Source organism: Gallus gallus, chromosome 18 (assembly GCF_016699485.2).
Source record: "Gallus gallus isolate bGalGal1 chromosome 18, bGalGal1.mat.broiler.GRCg7b, whole genome shotgun sequence".
Lineage (NCBI taxonomy): Eukaryota > Metazoa > Chordata > Aves > Galliformes > Phasianidae > Gallus > Gallus gallus.
In genome coordinates this window covers 7,002,180-7,016,792 of record NC_052549.1, presented here as the reverse complement: position 1 = coordinate 7,016,792, position 14,613 = coordinate 7,002,180, and the positions used below count along the sequence as shown (strand labels likewise).

The following is a 14,613-nucleotide window of genomic DNA, read 5'->3' as shown; positions in this document are numbered from 1 at the left end:
AATGCAGTCAGTTTTGCCCCAATTTACTGTCAAAATGCAACCAGAGTAGTAAATATCCTCAAATGTTTTTTAATTTAGAAAGAGGTATCCTTTATAAGAAGATTATCACAGGACCAACTCTCAGCCACTTCATGTATTAATATGATCAACTGAACAGAAGCAAGCCAGGTAAGTATAACAGCTTATTGTCTTTGTGGCTGGGCAAAAATCTATATGTCAGTTGTTTAAAAAAAAAAATGATGGTAGGTCCTGGTGGCAATCAGAGATTTCAGAGAGCCAGGGAGAAAACAAAAAGCTTCAAAGCCATCTGTTCCTGCTTCCTGGAACCACATCCTCATTGAGTATCAGCTAAATTAAGGCGTCATCCTTGTCACTGCAACACTTCCCCGTTGTTGCTCATCCCCTCCCTCTCATTCTTGCCCCATGAACATTCACAGTGATAAAGGCAAGCTGCTTTCTGTTTTCTTGTGCTTGACAGACAAACAAACAAGAAAATTATTTGATGAAAAAATAAAGCCTAAGATTTCACTGTCCCTTTTTGCCACGTGGGAATACAATATTGTCTTGGCAGTTCCCATCCAATGGGACAAAAGCTACCCGAGGTCCCACAGCACTGCTCTGACCCAGAGCTCTGCTTTCATGCTCACCTGCAAGCCACACAGGCAGCTTCACCTCTGAACTGCTGCCAGCAAGCTATGACAATCACACACTTAAAGCACAGTTTACCGGCACACATAACAAAGCATTTCATTCATGAACACTCCGCCCTTTGGTCCCTCAGCCCTCCTGCCCAGAGCACTGCAGCCCTGCACTGCTGTGTGCCCCAGCTGCTCCTTCAGCACTCACCTGCCTTCCAGGCACCCTCTGCTGCCCAGGACACCCCTCTGCTACTGCCACGGAGGATTAAAATCTCCTTTTTCAGAACCAGAGATACTCTATGCCAAGAATAGTGGCATAGTGGCATATTAGTGGCTTTTCCATCTCAACGTAAGAGTCAGCCAGAAGCTGCAGCTCTCTCAGATTTGCACCAACTGCTATTAGAAATGCAGGCCTCGCTTCCCATTTTCTCCTGAAATATTTATAAGGCTGAAAATCCTATCATAAACTGACATCTACGATATTCCAGCAGTATCCAGGAGTGTTTGTTTACTCTAACATTTCTTCTTTGTGCCCCACAGGCGTACAGCTCCCACTTCTCTTAAAACATTTAATGCAATTAGGCTCTGACTGCCATTACAGAATTGCACCAGCTGGCAAAAGCCGGATCCAAGCTGGGAAAAGAGGCACCCAGCACACAGTGGAGCTGTGAAGCATGAGCTTGCAAATCAGGGCAGGAAAGAAAAGAACTCCCGCCCAGCCCTACCTCCCAATTAGCATCTCTTTTGAGAGGTCTTGGAGAAGTCTCTGCTTAAGCAAGTCTTTACAGCACACAGATCTCACCGGTATTAAAGAAGCTCTCACGAGGAAGTAAAGGCCAAGAAGAGTGCCATACTTTTTTCTAATAATAGCATCCTAGATGCTCTTCAAGAAAAAAAAAGTCCATAAGCAACTAAATGTGCAGTGTTGCCTATAAAGACTAAGGGCTCACTTCTCCCTCTTACTTTCTGGCAACCCCATGCACTTGTATTGGTGTTCAGACCCCCAGCTGCAGCACAGACTGTGCCATACACCGCAGTAACACCAACACAGCCTCTCCACCTCCCCCCATGACACTGCCTCAGTGCAGCCACCACCACGCTGCTCATATGGGAAGCTTTCCTCCCACGGCCTCCATAACCTTTAGAAGAGCACAGATGAAACACCTTGAAAGCAAAGGGCACGAGTTAAGACAGCTGCCACAAGAAGCCAGGATTGGAGCGCACTGCTTCTCAACAATACCTGGCACCCACGTGTCACTGAGTAATGCTGGCAGATATTTACATCTGTGTAATCGTCCAGTGATCACAGTTTCTCACAGCACCCCAGTTTCAGTGCTGCTTTACAGACCACACCTAAAGGAACTGAACTCGAGAAAAAGACTGAGTGCACTGCTCTGCATTTACTCCTCCACAATTAGGTACCTACAGTACTTCACGTACCAATTTAGAGCTTGGCAAGAACAAGCATTATTCAGGCAGTCGTAAAAGAGCTGGCTGAACACTAAGCATTATAGTTACAGATTAGGAGACACTTCTGAGTCATTTGTTTTCGGTGCACATGTATGACCCAAAACCAGAACGAGAAAGAAAGGGGTTCTGATGCCCTGACTGTGAGTAACTGCTGCTCTATGCAGCACCATTCCGCGTGGGCTGGGTTAAGAGATGAAGTTGCTGCTTATGGTCTTGGAATATTCACCTTAAAAAATATACTGAGTTAAGATGGTAGCAACACAATGTAGCTGCGAGTAGCAGTGAGCACGGAGTACTTTGCACTTTATCTAACCGGCCGCTTAAGATATCTTCAAGTGCTTCCCAGGCAGCGGGCCAGGCTTGTGCAGCAACTGTTGAATATTCAGCAACAGTTTGCTCTGTAGGAGCACCTGCTGCCCGGGGATCCGAGGCCACTTCACGGGAACTAATGAATTCCCTTCCTTGAGAGAGGCAATTGTGTGGCTGCATTGCAGACAGACGAGCAGGCACAGTCTGCCTTCACACAGCCACCCCAAACAGAAGCAGGAGCCAGCGATTCCCATGCACTGCTTCTGATCTGCGGGGCAGGAGGACGCACCAGCGCCCAGTGGGCACAGCGAGACAGCTCAGCCTCGCCTGCAGCAACCCGGCTGGGCTTTCCCAGGTTAGAAGCAATCCATAAAGCAGGCACACAGCAGAGCTGACAGGCTGTGTGACACACTCACTTCAATACATTCAAGATGAAGAGCATTCCCACTTAAAATTCACTCCCACCACAGCCCAATCACCAGCACTGCTGACACTTGCACAGCTTCAAAGTATTCCAGAGGGAGCAAGGAAAGCAAGATGATCTGAGTCTCCCACCATCAGGCAGTGCAATCAGCAGGAGCCAGCACCATCACATACATCATCTGAACAAGGTCCCTCAGAAGGATCCTGCCCCCGACCTGCACCCATCAGAAAGCTGAACCCATCAGCAGCAGGAGAGATGCACGCCTGGGGTCCCTGCAGCCTGCCCTTCCATTGCTTCCCAGCAGAAGTGGGAAGGGAAGAGGTACACATGGCAGCATGCCAGGCTTGAGGGGGTCTCAGATGAAACAGTACTTACTGTTGCACACCCATCACGGAGGAAATGCAGGCACTCACCTTTCTTCAAGCAGCCACTGCGCTCAAGTTGTCTCCTAATTATTGGGTGATGAAGAAGGGCGTGAAGCATTTCTAACCGATGCGTTCTAGAAACACACCACTCCCAAATAAACATTGGTAGGTTTACACCACGTGAGCTATAAAAGCACACATTCTTTCCTCAACATATCTCTTTTTCAGTTGTCAGACAGGTGTGGAGACGCCCACCAATCCTTTGATCCGACTGAATAGGAGGAAACTGTCAGAGGAAGATGCAGAAGCGCTGCCTCTGTGCCCAGGAGGAGGAAGGAGCACACGGCTGCAGCTCCTGCCATGCCTCGCAGCCTTCAGACAGCTCCCCAGGGCAGTGTGGAGGGGAGAAGCAGTGCAAACTGCTTCCATCTCCTGCTGCAGCATGGGAAGGGCACCATGTTTCTCCAAATAGCTGAGAGTTTAAAATCTCCGAGGGTTCAAGATGACTGTGCAGAGTGTTTTTACTAAGCTGTTCAAATAAGAAGCTATTTCAGGGCCACAAATTAGATTGCTCAATGCAATAGCTTCCTCCGATTGGGTAGTTACTCAAGTCTAACAGTTGAAGCTCCATTTAAGGCAAAGCTTTGCACACTCCTGCTGCAGCCACTTTGGGAGCAAGTTTATCCCTGAGATCCAAGCACTGCCACCAGGGCAGCACACTGGAGAGCCCCCATGCAGGGACAAATTCTGGACGTGCTGCAGTGTGTCACAAGCAGACGCTCCATACGTAATGTTTGCATCTCAAACAAACGTGATGCAATTCAAGAACAGCAGGTTTGGATGAAGGGCCCAAGTCTCAGCCTCTGGGCTGCCGATGCTGAACCACTCGAGCAGAGGTTCTGAAAGGCTGCTCTGTGTGCTGGCTGGGAGCTGATTTGCCTTTTCCAAGGAGGAACCGCAGGCTGGAGCCAGCACGGGAGCAGCAGGAGCAGGAATGTTTACACTCCGCTACCTGTCACTGTAATTGGCCGTAATGGACATGCCAGACCTCATCACACACAGGGGCTAGATTCAAACACTCCTTTTCACAGGTCATCGCTTATGCTCTGGAAGCTTTAACATTAAAAGACTTTAGCAGACAGCTAATTTGATCCTTTAGAGAAACCAATAAAAAGAAAGGCTCTTTCCCAGCACTTTGAAGCTGCATCTCATCACTCCCCCGGCTGCTTCTCACTGCTGGGCTATTGTACACTCACCAGTTGTCACTGCAGGCTCAAAGCAGGCAGCAACCCTTTGCAGGAGAAGAAAACATCCCAGCCTGCAGTGTTAGGATGGGGTCAGCACAGCAGCCACGGAGTTCAGGATAAAACCCACCGGGCCATTTGGCACCTTGTTCCAATACCCATCAGGACCACTCCTAGCCTGGACTGCAGGACAGCTTCCATTCCCTTTCACATATACATCAAAAGAGGTGCCAAGAGGCCTCATGCTGCCTTGCTGGTAAGGATGTCACAAGTATCGATTAGAAACTCCTAAGGTAATCACTCCTCCAAGTGCAGGAACTAAACCTAATCACCTGAAGAACTGTCTGTAGCATCTTAGGCACAAAATGCTGTTGGCTGTGCAAGCTGCCAGCCCACTGGTGCCACAGCCACCCAGCACAGCCTGCAGCAGTGCCCCTGCACCCACTGACCTGGGGCAGGGTGCCCAAGAGAGGCAGCAAAAGCTGAAACATGCTTAGCATCAGCTCTGCGCAAAGCAGCACCAGCCTTTGGTTTGAAGGGCACGGGTATGCAACCAAAATAACCAAAATGGGTGCTTCCTGGTATCTGCCCAAAAAGCTCTGCATAGCAGGTAAGGTGTGACAGCCTCCTGAGAAGTCTCAGCCTTGAGATGAGATGATGTCATCATAAAGCAATGATGAGAGAGGACAGAGAATGTCATGTTCCGATTTGGGACTGACATTTGGGTCTGCCCCATTCCATGCACCGTTTTAGTGCCGGTGCCAGTGCAGCTACCAGTAGGACGCAGCCAACAGCAGCATTACCAGCTCGTCGGCAGGGACAGCCAGTGACAAAATTACAGAGGCTGCTGTGCCCTGGGCACCACACAGCCAACCACAGGCCCAGTGTTACAACAGCTCTCACTCACATGCAGGAAGCACAGAGCTGCAGCTCCCAGCCCGGATGCGCAGTACGGCCCAGCCTGCAGACCGGGGGTCTGAGCAGAGTTCCACTTGTGTTATTTCAAAACGGCTCTGCAAGTGAGCACTTGTACTGTGTCAAAGAGAGCAGGAGGCTGCTCGCAAAGAAGTGTCTTTATTTTAAGCGTCTTAGTACAAGCACAGCCCAAGCATTTACTTTGTACTTCAGTTTAATTACCCATGTCCGTGAGTTACAGGATACCCTTCCCAGCCACTGTTTGCTGCTCAGGAGGCAGCTGAGCCCACGCCATAGCTTGTTTTCCTTGACAAGCCTCAAGGTCACCTAGTTGGGTGCTGGATAAACAGCAAAACCTTGCATCATGCCTGCCTGCAGGTGCTGTGGGCACAGAGCTCTGCACACAGCGCTGGGCTGTGCGGAGGGAAAAGCCCTCCAGGAGCAGCAGTGGGCAGAGCGAGGAGCAGCACGAAGCATGCTGTCACACAGTGACAATTCTGCCCACGTCAAAGCTCTTAGCAGCAGCCCTGGTCAAACTCCTTTTCTACAGAGAGTTGGGGAACTTAAGTATGTACTCCTATATTACTGTAAGCGTGACCTCCAGGAAATAAAGACATTTAAAGATGAATAAAGGAAACAAGATTTTTGCCTCATACCATGTATTTCTGTCTTCCTATCCAAGAGGGATAGATTACACTGCAGTCTATAGAGATGAGGAACAGGAATGATTTCAGATCCCAAGGGGTGGAGAAACATCCCAAGTTTCCACAGCACAGAAAGAAATCCAGCCACGCTTGATAATAAGTAGTTTATGCTGGCAAACAGAGGGAAAGCATTAAGGATGTGGCTTTGCTCTAGTTTGTATGGAAGCACTTCCCAGAGCTGGTTGGTCAGTCCGAATACAGACAAGCCTAAAAAACTCGTTCTCTTTATGCTTAGGAAACACCGCAGCAGTGCTGATGTGCAGACCTCAGTGAGCAGGAAGAGCTCCGGGACCTCAGCAGCCCTTCAGCAGGAGGCTGAGCAAACCAAGGGCTGAGGAGGCTTTGCTGAAGGAAGAACTGGAATTCCCTCACACAGCAAAGCTCGCCAGTACTGAACTTCGGAAGTTTGCAGCCTCCCCATCTGCATCTAAAAGGATTTGTTTGTTTTATTGTTACTAAAAGACTTACTTTCTTACAACAAAGTGAATAAACTGTAAAATCTATAAGTTCTTTAGGTCTGCCAAGCACATCACAGTGCTCAAAACATGACAAAGACAAGTTAAGATCCCAGTGAACTCCGGCACATCCAGCAGACTGCTTTTTCACTTGTATGATAAAATAAAGAACAACCCACCATGCTTTACTGTGGAGTTTGCAGCCCTGCACAAGCAGGAGATATGTCTATCCTTGGATCCGCACAGACAAAACAAACAGGGATTGAGCAGAAACAGTTTGTAACAACATTCATCTGCACACCACCAACAAGATTCCAAGCAGAGTCACATCCAAAGACGCCCTGCGACTACGCAGCCCTATAGCTGCAGCACTGTGCTCAAGCATGGTTATGCTGTCAGGAAGTGCTTACAGAATGCATCTTATGTTCAGTGCAGCCTAAATGACTGGCGGAAGACCAACAGGATTGCAATTATTATGCTACACTTCAGAATTTAAGGGATCAGCTACCCAAACACACTGAGTGGGCACTTGCACACTGAAGCCCAGCTAACAGCATAGCAGCCCCCCCCCCATGAGTTTTACAGCCACTTAGAACATTTCACTAGAACACCACATTCAAAACACCGACAGTGGATAAAGGTGTGCTCCCATAGGGAACCACGCTGGTTAACCAATAACTAAGGCAAAGCTGTTCCATTCCTCTCCTGTGCTGGAAGGGAAGTGTGCTGCTTTGCAGCTTCTGCATACGGCTGAGATCCCCCCCACAAGGCAGGGCCATCCGCACGGCTTCTCGAGGACAGCTGCCATGCACTGCAACTCTTCCTGTGGCAAAGTTAAAGGAAACCTACTGAAAGGGGCTATAAAGCTGCTTAAAGAATATCACATCCAGCAATGGGAACAGCTCAGACTCCCCTCTGTTGAAACAGGCATTACCAAACAGCCATGAGAAATTCCACCATCTCCTCCTTCTCCCACTGCACGAATAACATTCCATGGTACCAAATGTCTGATGGCAATACCACACTGCTCCCCCCAGCCCAGGAACCTGAGGAGCCATTGGCAGAAAGTCCTTCACGTGGCTGATGAGACCACACTTCATTTCTTCTTGTTGACAGCCAAGAAACCATTAGGGAAAGGCAACCCAGCCCCGTTGGCAGAGCAACCCCACACCTGGCAGGAGGACCATACTTAACAGGAGCAGCAACAGTAATATATCAAATAGGACTGCAAGATCCACATTATGCTGGCACAGGGGCTCGAATAAAGGTAGCACAAAGCCCACACTTGGGACACCTATCCCAGCAGCGTTCTCTCACTCATCCCCCTTAACGTCGGCCGGGTAACACGAGGTTTCTGCCAGATCAAGCCGTGGGCGCCCCCAGAGCCACTGACCTCGTACATCTGCTGCAAGGAGCGATCGCTGCCGCCGACGCAGCACCGCGGAGCCGCCACGCCGAGCTCAGCGCCGGCACCGCACACACCGCCGGCACCGCACGGCGCGGGGCACCGCAGCGCCGCCCATCGCGGGGACCCCGCGGCGCTGCACCGCGCGGCTCCGCCCAGCAGCGCCGGGTTGGCGGCCGCGGGGCTCACGCACGAGGGCTGCGGCTCCGGACCACGCGGGCTGCCGGCCGCCTCCCAGCCGCAGACGGGTGTTATCCCGGCCGTACCGCCAGCAGCCCGGAGCGCGCGCTGAGAGCCACAGCCCGGCGTCGCAAACGCTCCGCTCGCCCTCACCGCCGTCACACCGGGGACACGGGAGATAACCACGAGCCCCGCGCGCGCTCCCCTCCCGCAGCGCCGCTCCCGTGGCCCGCGCGGCGCCGGACACGAGGACGGCCTCTCCCCCCGCCCCACGGAGCCGGCACGGGGCCGCCTCACACACGGAACCGCTCGCCCACGCGGCTCCGAAGCAGCGCGCAGCGGCCCCGCAGACCCCGCGGCACCGCCGTCTCCTCACCCGCCCGAGCCGCGCCGCCGCCGCCCGCATCTGCCCGTGCCGCGCGGAGGTACTGAGGTGAGGCGCCGTAGCGCCGCCCACCCCGCGCAGGGCGGCCCCGCTCCGCTCCGCGGCAACAGTTGGCGGCGTAGCGCCCCGCCCCGCCCCGCGGTTGCTAAGCGACGCGGGGGGTCCGGCGTCACCGCGCGGTACCGGGGTGCCGTGACGTCACAGCGCGGGGCCCCGCGGTGCTGCGCCTTTCTCGCCTTTTTCGCTCTTTTTCCTTCTCTTTTTCATTTCCGCCGTTGGCTTTTCCCGTGACGAATCATTCTCGAATTTGTTCCCCAGCGCCCGACCGCAAGGAGCCGGAGCCGAAACGGGCGGAACCGAGCCTAATTAATAGCGCACGGGCTCAATCACGCCGTGATGCCATCCGCAGCCACACGTCGGGCCTCTGCCCCGCTCCCCGTGACGGCATTTTGCACAGACCCCCCTGCGCCGTACACCCGGTCAGATCTTCACCTCCTCTCCTCTCATCTGGTTTTGGAGTGCTTCCCTCGAAGCAAACGCAACGAGGCCGGTGTGAATCCCTGCGGCGCTGTGGTCAATCACGCCTCCTATGGCAGCACAAACGAGAACGAGCCCTCGTTAGGCGGATCGCCGCACAGTCCCTGCCCCAGAGACCTCGGTCAGAGCGGGCAAAGACTCCGAGAAAGACAAGAGGTGGCAGTGCAAGAGCAGCAGGAACGCTGTCCTGTGGGCAGCCCGTTCCCATGGAGTGTGTGGGGCAGTCAGCAGCGGTAGGGCAGGAGGGACACAGAGGAGAAGCGGGGCTGTGGGCGCGGGCTGCAGGCAGAGCCTCCCTGCCCTCCCCACGCTGCACACCGGGCACGATGCGGTCCGTGCACAGCTCCAGCAGCACGGATCGGCGCTGTGCACAGAGCAGGCTCGGCTCCAGCCCTGCTCCTGCTCCCAAAAACAAAGCCCCGAGTGCCTGCAGAGCCTCGCTCTAGCAAGTCAGGAAGCAGCTCTTCAGGCTGTACGCTGTGGGTCAGACCACGGGGTTGCTCTCCCTGTGATCCCCATTAACATTAATAAGAGCAGAGTTCTCGCTGGTGCGCTGCCGTCCCGGCTGTGGCAGGCAGGCTGCAGATCAAACAGCATGGGTCGTGTTAAGGGCTCACAGCAGCGGGGAGAGCACTGGAGGCAGGACAGGGCTGGCTGAGGGCCCATTAGCGTCAATTCCTTGGGCCCGTAACAAAGTTGGACATAACTACTGCCTGCAATTATAGTATAAGGGCGTTTCAGGGGGTATTCCGTTGGTCTCTCTGGAGATGAGCTGCTTGCAACCTCTTTGCCATCGGTAGGCTGCACTGTGGCTGCCTAATGAGGCTGTGCTTGGAGAGCTTCTGGTTCTCTGCAAAAGCCTGTGGATAAGAAGTCAAGAGGAGGCCAGATAGCAGAGCTGCAGAGGCAGCCCCTCCAAAATGGGGATCATTGCTGTCTGTATCATTAGGCTGTTCAGATCAAGCTCTGAAGGTGCCTCATAACAGCAGCTGTTAATCCACATTAAAGCACGTTTGTCAAAAGCATTACAAAATATGCCAGGCACACAATCTGTTCCATCCAGCTTTTGTTAAATGGCCCAGTAATAAAAAATGAAACAAAACAACAACCTACCAGATTGAACTTAAGGGAAAAATACGTACTCTGTACTTTAGAAATGGGCCAGAGGTGTGCAGAATGAAGGCATGGATTTGTGCACCTCACTCAGAAGACAGAGAGGAAAATGTGAGCGGGACGTAAGGAGCTCCGAGCCAAAGCCGAGGTGGAGCCAAGCAGCTCCACATTGCACCAAAAAGGTGTAAACATCCTTAGTCAGCTGTCTCTAATGTGGGAAAGTAACTGCTCCTCTGAGGCTGGAGTGACTGCAGGCTTATTGGCTGTTTCAGCTGAGCATGGCCACATGGAGGGCAGTGGGTTTGGACACCCCGGGACGTGGTGCTTTGCTGGGTTCTGCTCAGCACGGTCTGCAACACGGGCTGCTGGACAAAGTGCACAGCTTTCAGTAGTTTCAGCTCTAAGCATGTCTTAGTAACATGTTTTTAAGTTTTTAGCCCCTACTCTGCGTAATATAACCATTAAGAGAGAAGGAAAAGAATCAGCTGGCCAGAACAAGAATAATTCATGCTTGCCAACGGCTAGCATGCCTCACAAGGCACACGGCTAACAGCAAGGCTTCAGAACAGAGCAACCTAAAGCCATGGAACACCTGCACTGAGCTCATGGGTGCGACTGCCCTTCAGTAGTATTGCTTGTTTGCATTAAAGCATCTCTCTAATCACACACAACCACATGCCATTTCCCACTGGTCTGGATTCATTCAGGACACAGGCTGCATGGTGCTCAACTTATCTGCAACTATTCAATATCTGCTTTAGTCTCCTTGATCAAAGTGTAGCTTCATGTCTTATTTACGGCTACTACTAACAGCCTGCTCTGCAGACAGAACTCTTTATTTCCCCCCAAGCTCTTTCTGTGGTGTTCATCACTCTGACATCTGAGTGCTTTGCAAAGATTAATTCATCTTCATAAAGCCTCTTCAAAATGAGAGAAGATGGTATTTCCATTTTGCAGATCAGGAGCTGCTGCATAGACAGATTGAGGTCAAACATATCCACTCACGATCGGTCCTAATATGAAATGTCTCAGATCTAATCTTTTTAAGATATCTTCAAATATAACACCAAAACAGAAATCTGTTTGTATGTTAAACTGGAGCTGTGGCTGACTTCTTGTGAAGCATGGCAGTACGAGGATGGGGGAGGTGTGGGAGCTCTACATGCTGGCCACCAGAAAGAAGGACAAAAGCTTTCCAAACGTCACTCCCAGAAACACTGGAAGCCAATGAAGGTAACCCATGTGAATATAGAAGACTTTCTGAGCCTTCAGGGAAGCAGCAAAATGTTCCACGTAGAACTCTACACATAGGGATTTTTCTCTGCAGTCTGTAACACAGGACCAAATCCTGAGAGCACAGCTTAAGGTAAGAGAATTGCAGGTTCTCTGCATTTCTTGGGCTCTGGCCAAGCACGGGCAAATACAGAGAGCTTTGTAGTGCGGGAGACCACCCTGGGAAGTGAGGCTTTTGTTTTATTAGTGCCTTAAAAGCATCTGTGGATCAAATGTGCCACTATCACTTTACACCATGAAAACGCTGCCCAGGGGACACTCAAGACTCATCTTTTCAAACGCTGATACCTCTTTGTCAGTTTTAATAAAAGGCAGCTACAAAAACAAAGTGGGCCATGTGGTCTCAATGAAGCGGAGACCGTGGCAATCAATAACAGAAACAATCTGCACTTCCTTGCTGGGAGAATTTGCTTTTAGCAGCAACATCTATAAAACAAGACATCATTCAAGACCTCCCTTCGATTTTTCTTGGGACAATGAGCCCACTGTGCCCAGAGCACATCTGTGCTTATGGACATTTTCAGATCCAGGACAGTGTTTAGGCTGATAACATGACCATGCAACGTATGAGATGTGAATTGCTCCATTTCCTATTACTGTGCCCTTCTGTGAGCTGTGACACTCACTGCAGCCTTTGCCTTTCCGTTCTTGGTACATTCCCAGCTCTTTGCTTCACCAAATGAGGAACCAGATGTTTTTAGTTCCTTCTGTCTGAGAAGTACAGCAACATTTGGAAGCAGAGGAGCTGGCCTGTCAGGTTAAGTGTGCTTCAGTAATTAATGTTAATAAAATCTCCAAGTTATGGCTGCTGCAGACCTGTATATGCCTGTTTCATAGAGTCATAGAATCACAGAATCATAGAATTGCTCAGGTTGGAAAAGACCTTTCAGATCATCATGTCCAACCACAACCTAACCACGCTACCTAACTCTAACAACCCTCCCCTAAATCATGTCCTTGGTTTTAGTATCTTGGTTCACAGGGTAAGTCAGGAATGGGCTCAGCCACACTATCCAGAAACAGAACTGTCATCCTTTGATAAAGCTAAAAAATAGCAACCACCAGCATATTAACAAATGGATGGAAAAAAGCGCTGCTTTCTCTATGTAATGCCTACTAAGCATTTCAGAGGCTCGGTTGGATATTACGTACACAAGTCCAGTCTCGGTAAGAACATACAGATTTTAATTTGAAAGTCACACATGGGCAGACTTATCAGCTGAAACATGAATTGTATTCCAACCTGAACGACTCAGTACAGACATCAAAACAATCCAATTTCCAGCCTGGGCCACCCGCAGCATATCGCTCCATCTCTGCCATTTGTGTTCCCATTCACCCCTGTTGGCATTCATATTGATATCCAGCAAGGCACCGACCCTCCTCAGCTCCGCTCCGTGGCAGGAACAGACAGGAAGCCAATTTTCTGCAGCACCAGAGGGTGACAACTCAATACTTCCCATGGCCTTTCATTCTGGTGAATTTTCATCTCGTAGTAAGATGAGATGTAGTAAGATGATGATCTCGTGGTTTCCCTCAGAGACGGAGCTTAGAGCCACTGCTGTGCTGGTTTTTGTTTGTTTGTTTTCTCCTCAGCTCACAGAGGCACAGTAAGGAGAGGAACAGTAGCAAGAGGAAAGAAAACAAGATTTTTGCCATGGTGAAAGTAGTGCTTTCAAACACAAAAACACGCAGACAAACCTTCTGTGCCAAACCTCACAACTAGAGCCATGTCCTGTTCCTCTGCGCCATGCCTGCTCAGCCACCAGACCTCAGACCCCATTCTCACTACTTTATGCCAAAATAAACCCAGGCCTGGCCCAGAGCCGAGGCTCACTGAGAGCACAGCACAGTACTGTGACACGGAGCAGCAGGAAACCGGGAGCTAAGTCACTACAGGACAGTGATCACTGAAAGAGGGAGCAGCAAAGGAGGTTTATTTGGAAGCCCAGCATCTCAGAACAGTTAGTTTTCCTCACCCTTCCAGCTGCTTTGCCTTACCAGACAGACACACAAGTACAGTGTTAACGGTTCTAGCAAGATTTGGAAGCTAAAGCCTCCTGAATGTATTGCCCAGGTGAATGGGACTAGTGGGACTTGCTCCCCGGGTATTTCCACAGCACAGGTACATAAGAACGGTCACAAAACTCAGTCTGGATACCACATTAAGCTGCTCCACAAGTGCTGTGGGAAACGGGCCACCTAATACAGAGACAAGAAAGCAACCCAGGTTGTCCTTGTACAGGGATCCCATGCTCTGCCCTTTGCTCGGGCTCAGCCAACTAGAGCCAGAGCCTCTCTCAGGACACAAAGATCCCAGACCACAAGACATAAAAACATTTCTGTGCACTGATTGCCTCCTCACAATAACCTCATTATCACAGCTGTCAGTCACCGGGACAAGCCAGCCACTAGCATGGGAACTACTGATAAGAGGTGCTCGCCCTCGAATGCTTCTGCTGCCTGCAACAACGCAGGTCCTGGCAGTGCTGCGCTGTGCTCTGCCTCCTCCAGCACACGGATGGGGCACAGGGAGCTTCCCTCGGCCTGCTGTCCAAACTGCCACTCGCATGGAGGGAGGTGCTGAGCAGCTGGACATTCACACCATCATTTAGATTTGTGTCCCACGACTATGATATCTTGTGATCAGACTGAAAAACCTAAAGACTGTTTTTCTTATAGATCTTCCAGTGCATAATTCTCGTATCTGCTCACTAGCCCCCTGCAAAAGCAGCAATCCATGAACTATGCATTACCAATCACTCACTGTGTATGTGACCTCTGCTTTATGCAAGCCCCCACTCCTGATAACGGGGGGCTGTACTCCTAACATGGTGATGTACAGCCCTATTTGTCGCTCATATTCATTGCTCAGACAGCGGCATAGCAAAGAGAATTTGGTCCCAAGTTACTGACCTGGTCTGTGAAGTGATTTTAAGAAAATCCAGAGAAACTGTCACCATTTTGAATCAACTGGAACACCTTTCCCAAGGCAGAGGTGTTTAAATCTTACAGAGCACACTGAACATCCAGTGCCTGAACCAGAAACTGTAACAGATGGACTCAGAGGGCTTCTGTAATTATGGCTATTAATAAGTGCAAATGCTCACAATGACAAATGCAATTTATTTTTAGTCTCTGCTGGGATATCAGCCTGGGCTTCTCCAGCCCTTTTG

General features: G+C 50.7%; 1 protein-coding gene across 19 annotated transcripts in view; it reads right to left on the bottom strand.

The window, feature by feature from the left end:
• RAB11FIP4 (RAB11 family interacting protein 4) overlaps positions 1-14,613 on the bottom strand; it is a 125,033-nt gene that overhangs the window by 50,124 nt on the left and 60,296 nt on the right. For 2 of the 19 annotated variants that reach the window (XM_040649766.2, XM_046902169.1), the window contains exon 4: positions 8,987-9,081. The exons of 10 other annotated variants lie outside the window; for them this stretch is intronic. In XM_040649766.2, coding sequence (XP_040505700.1) covers positions 8,987-9,001 — 15 coding nt within the window. In that variant the 5' untranslated portion in view covers positions 9,002-9,081. 7 more of the 19 variants (XM_025141763.3, XM_040649768.2, XM_025141762.3 and 4 more) reach the window with 5 other exon arrangements.